The sequence below is a fragment of the Drosophila eugracilis genome, unplaced genomic scaffold (genome assembly GCF_018153835.1).
Source record: "Drosophila eugracilis isolate 14026-0451.02 unplaced genomic scaffold, ASM1815383v1 contig_81, whole genome shotgun sequence".
Lineage (NCBI taxonomy): Eukaryota > Metazoa > Arthropoda > Insecta > Diptera > Drosophilidae > Drosophila > Drosophila eugracilis.
Window position 1 is genome coordinate 596558 of NW_024573712.1, and position 6000 is coordinate 602557.

At 37.4% G+C, this 6000-nt stretch overlaps 1 protein-coding gene across 1 annotated transcript in view; it reads right to left on the reverse strand.

Annotated features, from left to right (window-relative positions):
• Positions 1-3243, reverse strand: part of LOC108106534 — a 45184-nt gene extending 41941 nt beyond the window's left edge. The window contains exon 1 of the mRNA XM_017213672.2: positions 2422-3243. Coding sequence (XP_017069161.1) covers positions 2422-2872 — 451 coding nt within the window. The 5' untranslated portion in view covers positions 2873-3243. The remainder of the gene's footprint in view (positions 1-2421) is intronic.
• Positions 3244-6000: the final 2757 nt, after the last annotated feature.

Sequence of the window (6000 nt, forward strand, 5' to 3'; positions counted from 1 at the left end):
CTCCTTTCTGCTGCTTGAATTTTAATGCCAAATGGCATTCCGGCTGAGGATTGAGCCAGGACTTGGTCTTTCGGACTAGAGGAATATCAGACCAGCTTCGGATATGCCGCTGGCCAGGACTAAACGGCTATCAGGGGAAACAAGTTGAGACGCAAGTGACAGGAATAGCAGGACTATGGGGGGTTAGTGTAAAGGATATCGTGTCCGTGGGGCAATAGTTCATATTTAATGTGGTATGTTCGTAGTTTCTCTAAAATGTGTCATATATATGGAAATTGTTGATAAGCTGGGTTAAGGTGGGTAAGAAATGATAAAGATTTTGAAATAAACTTGAGCTGCTATAAGGATGAGGAATGTATTTTAAAGTAGTTAACCTTTTTAATGGTTTTAAGTTGAAACAAATGGGAAATTTATAATAATCTTAACCCAAAAATAAGTTTCTGTTCATAACATTCGAACTACCTTTCTGAAAATACCTTTCAAGCATTCTACAGGGGGGAAAACTCCTTCATTTTCCTCTTCCAACCTCAAAAAAAACAACACAAATTTCAAGTGCTGAGCAGCAAAAACACTCTGCTAGATAGTAAAACCTTAGTGTAGTATACGATAAACTACTCCTTTTGCCATATTTTATGCAACAATAAGCACAAGTGCAGAGCTTCCATAAATCACGCATACGCACTGTGGCCGGCTGCCTGGCGCAAGAGGAAAAACTATAAATAAACCAGACGACACTATAAACAACCAAGGAATGTATGTGAAATAAAGTTTATAAGCCATAACATCGCCTTAATTACACATATAGTACTTCATTCCTTGATAAACTTAAAAATCAAAACATCAAAAATTGGGATTCCTTTCGGGAATCCTGGAGGATAAGCATGAGCTGTGTGGCAGGTCCTTTTTGCCCTCTTATTTATATTGAACAACTTTATCCAATTTCTCGTTTTGCGCTGAGACCAGCACATCGCGCATAAGCACGTACAAATCGCATTTCTTAGGCTCCATCCTGCCGCTTTTCTGCTTCCTGCTTATCCTTTCTTTCTTTTTTTCTTTTTTTTATATTTGCCCCTGCATGTGGGCCAGGCTTTGGTTGTTTAGCTGTCAGATTTACTTGTCTCACTGGGTCGTCTGAATATCCTGGGTGCCCTGTATCTGTATGTGTGTGTGCCTACATATGTGTGCTATAAATCGACAGCTAAATCTGCAAAAACATTGATAAGACAAGCGACATGCCAATGCGGCCAAAGGCATTTTCCAAGCCAGTCAGCCAGCCAGCTTCTCGCCACCCCCAACTGATTTAACCCAAAATACCAAAACGAACCGAAAATGTTTAGCCAACTTGCTGCGAAATTGCTTTTCGATTTATTTTCTACACATCTACATTGGTTTATATATATATATAGAGAGAGAGATATATATGTGCATATCTGACAAATTGGGAGAGAGGTAAGGCATTGTGACAAATTAGTCTGTGGGCATTTGTTGCTACTTGCTGTGCTGGCACAAATTATGAGATCCTTATCCTCATCTCAACGATTGAGTAATAACCCGGCCGAGAGACACAATATTTGCCCAGAGAAAGAGAGGGAGAGAGGTAGAGGTAGAGGTAGAGTTTGTGTGTGTTGGCCAAATTGTGTTTGCCCCATTTTGGCCTGGGAACTGGGCCAAATTGGTTTGGATTTTGCTCGTTTGCCGGAATTTATAAAAATAAAAGACTCAAATTGTGCAAAATATTTTTGGCAAAATTTACGTTGCTACATATCAGCTGAAATTTCAATTAAGTGAAAGTTTGGCCAAAAAAATATATGGAAAGCATTTTATTAAAATGTTCAAATATTGATGCACATCAAAGGTTTCCAGCCAAAGTAGCAGTTTGATACATTTTTAGTTTTAAACGAGGAATTTATTGAATTTTACTTAGTTAGGAAACTACTTTTTGGGAGGTTTGGAATAGATTTTGTGGCACTGGAATTTGATTATGTTTTATAAAGGAAATTATAGAATATATGCTATTATATAGACACTTTAGCAACTTTTTAAGTGCAAAAATGGATGTGATTTGCTCTCTATTTACATTTTTTTACAATATTTGTTTAGACTTTTAATTTAAAGGTCTTTACATAGTGATTGAATGTGTAGATTTCAGATTTTAAGACTAAATATATTCCAAACTTTATAGAAAATTTAAGAAAATACTAATTTATACTCAACCTTTTCTTTAAAAACTTACATGTAAATATGGAAAATACTTTCTATGCCACCTTTATTAACACTTTTAAAGTCATTTATCTATACACTTCACATTTTAAAATCTTTTCTCTCTTTTCCTAAGTATTTTTAATAACAACACTAAGAATAATATCCCTTTTACCTCCAAACATAACTAAATCCCCAAAACAATCTCATAGCTAGACTCACCTAATGTCTTGGTCCACTGGGCGGTGGGTCGCCAGTCCGGATAATGTTTGGGGAAGAGTTCGCGGGTCCAGTAGGTGTGCAGGACAACCTTGTACACAGCCAGCCGGTCCAGAGTGCAACCCGTCTGCGGGGCAGGCTGAGTGGCAGGAGGCGTGGCCAGCGATGGAGTTGGATTCGGAATTGGACTTGGATCATCGGTATAGTAGTAATTACGATTTAAATTGGAATTGGAATTCTGTTCGGCAAACTTGATGTTGTTGTTGGTTTCCCGCTGTTCGGGTTGATTTTCAACACTATAGGCATATATAGATGGGTTCGAGATGAAGGAGGCGCCATAAGAACTAACGGCATACGCTTGAGAGGATCTAGAAAAGGAGGAGGAGGAGCCCAGGGCCACCAGGATAAACAGCAGCCAGTGGGCCGGAAAGTCTGTTTTCGGTGTCGCTCCCATTTCGTCAAATGTTGCGTGCTAATTCGCTTGTCCTCTTCTCTTCTCTCACTATCTCTCTCTTTTTTTTTTTGGTTTATTTTTGTTTTGATATAATTTATATTTTCCGCTTTGCTTTTCTTCTTTTCTTTTATTTTTGCCGCTTACACTTCACATTTGCCAGCGGATCTCTTAAAAATAAATGCACACACACACGCGGCTCACTCACATATTTATTTTTGGTTTCTTCAACTTTGCGTTTTCTTCACTTTTTGGACTTTTGGCGCGTAGCAGCAAGCTCAACAAATTCGATATGGCTGCGACTAGCAGACAGACAATTGGTACACTTGACAACCGCCCGCGTTGAGAGTTCGTCGCGGACTGAGCTAAATGTTGCGGCAGGCAATGAAAACATGAGCCAGCAAGAGAGTAAGTTGGTGGAGAACTGCAGAGCCGGAGAGCGTGAGAGAATTAACCATCCTTTTGTGCTGAGAGTAAAGTTCTAGAGAAATAGAAAAAAATACCATGTTGGGGAAATTCACAGCGACTAACTGTTGTTGGGGCAAAGCAAAAAGAAAGGAACAGCCTGTTGAGCTCCTTGTTGTTTGTTGTTGTCTAGGGATTTTTTATTTGCGCCAGCAGGCTTATGTTAATCCTTAAGTTATGTTAGGTTACTGTTAATGGGGAATTTTAACTGGTAATTGGGAAAAGGTAAGAAAGTTATTAAAATATTAAATAAATAGAAAAAAGGCATATATACAACAAAAGTTAAAACTTAAAAATTAAGAAAAAACAAAAGGATTTATATTTTATAGTTTACAAAAATAGAAACTCTTTTATTTTTATATAGAATTAAGGATTTTGTTGCATATTCTTGTAAAATTTCCCTTTTAGCTTAAGAATTGAAAACCATTTTTAAAATTCGAAAAAAATTAAAATATATAAATATAAAAGTCAAAATTAAACCCACGTTTATAAAAATCTTTCAAAAAAAACTCATGGAAATCCCATGTGAGCTCGATAATTTGAGACCCGCAAAACACTTGACATTTCCCCAGATGAACGTTAGTTGAACTCCCATTGTTGGCTTAACCCCCGACAGCGATTAACCCCCTGTGATTACCGTGGCTTGTGTGCTGCTTTTCCGTTTATGTTGTTGTTGTTGTTGTTGTTGCTGCTGTTGTTGTAGCTGATGATTGCCACAGGCTTAGTCGCATTTATTGCACATTTCCTTTCTGCCATTTCTGAATGTCAGCGTTAATGAGGCGGGCTTATGTCTACTATTGCCGACTATTTACGTATATAGGATGGCTATATATATCTATCTATCACAATCTACAACCATTAACGAGATTGTGTGTGTGTGTGAGTGTGAGTGACTTTTAGTATTGTGTTGGAACAATGAGAACAATTTCCGATTAAAACCAATTGAAGCTCTTTAATTGCTACAATTCAATTAAGCAACAACACGCTAATGGCAACAGAACTATCGATTTATTGAGTGGCGATGGTCAGCGATGGGCTATGGTCTATCATTTCTTTCGGAACTCCACTTGAACTCCACTCTCATTCCCTGGGTAATTGCCATTGACATGTGCCCACCCCCAAATGGCAATTATGCCCTTCTCGTGCCACTGAAGACCAGCTGAGTCTTCAGGTGGGAGCTTCCCGAAACTTGGGCACACACAATTATGTTGCACTTAAATGAGTTGTACGTGTCCTGTGTGTCCTTTATATATCGTGTCCTGTGATACGCTCGAGTACTTCTAAGCACTGAGAGAAAATAAGTTTATTTTTATAGATTTTCTAAGATTACAATAATGCTTGTTAAGAAGTAAGAAAAACTCATAAAAATGTTTGGAACATATGCTAATTTTTTGATATTAAAAAACTTTCTCCCATTTCCTGTTTAATCTACTTTAACGAACTTTCCCCAAGTGTATGTAAATTGTGCGTGCGTGAAATTTATTGCAGTTAATAATAATTGTCCATTCTACTTGAACGACGACCACAACGATAATGTATCCCCTCACCCCCTCTTACTCCATGTTTTTGGCCCTCACTAACCGCCTGTGGTCAATTATAAGCGGACAGTCAACCATTTGTCTTAGACGGTGGTCAGTTGGCCAGCTTTGTCTAGCTGCCCTTTGGGGGCTTTTTATGGGGCTTTAAACGCTGGGCCATTAGTTAAGTGCGTCATACACGAATGTATACCGTACCTAAAGGAATTTATTCAAATTAGGTGTTAATGTCCGTTTTGGTTAATGTTTATTGGCCAAAAGGAGGAAGAAGGATAAAATTTCAATTTTTGATTTCTGAGATTTGCTAAAGGGAGTAGCAAAACGCCAATTTATGATAGAGATATTAATTCCTTATTAAATACATTATTAATATTGATAGACTTAGCTTGAACTAAATTTGATCATAAAGGGAAATCTTAAAAAAATTATGTATTATTATAATTTTAAGCCACAAAGTCAAGTCGTAAATAAAAATCAAATATCAAAAATCCTAAAAAAGAAGTAAAAAGCTTACCAGCTTAGTAAAATCTTTGATATTGATTATAAACTCTACATTTAGATAAAAATCAAAACATTTTTAAATATTATGAAAGTCAAAAAATTCCCACAATCTTAATAATTATTCAAGTTTTTAAATAAAGTCGGTTTTTACTGCAGTTGTTAAGAAAACATTGGGAAATTTTCTCTCTTATACAGCGCATGAGTTTTCTCCCGCTCATTGTCCTAACTCTCTTTCTTACACACTCCGCCTCTCTTTTTTTTTACCCCGGTTTCTAGTTGCGCTCTCAATTTCTCTCACCTGAGCAGACAAGACATTTGTGTTTGATTGTCGGCAAAATACGGACGAAAATCCATTCAGGCAAAGTAAAATCCCAAATACATGAACCAGAAGAGACAGTGGGAAATGCGATGGATAGATTGTTGTTGGGGAAAATGCAGACTGTGGACACCAAAAATGTCGATGGTCGCCTCATGAGCCAGCGAATGGCAAAAATTCCTAATAAAGTTGGCATTTGACAAACAGACACGCAGACGTGCAGACAAACAGGATCCGTAAACTCCATATAAAACACATATATTCCATACCCATGGCTCTTCACCTGGTTTGGTTTTCCTGTTTTTTTTTTTGTT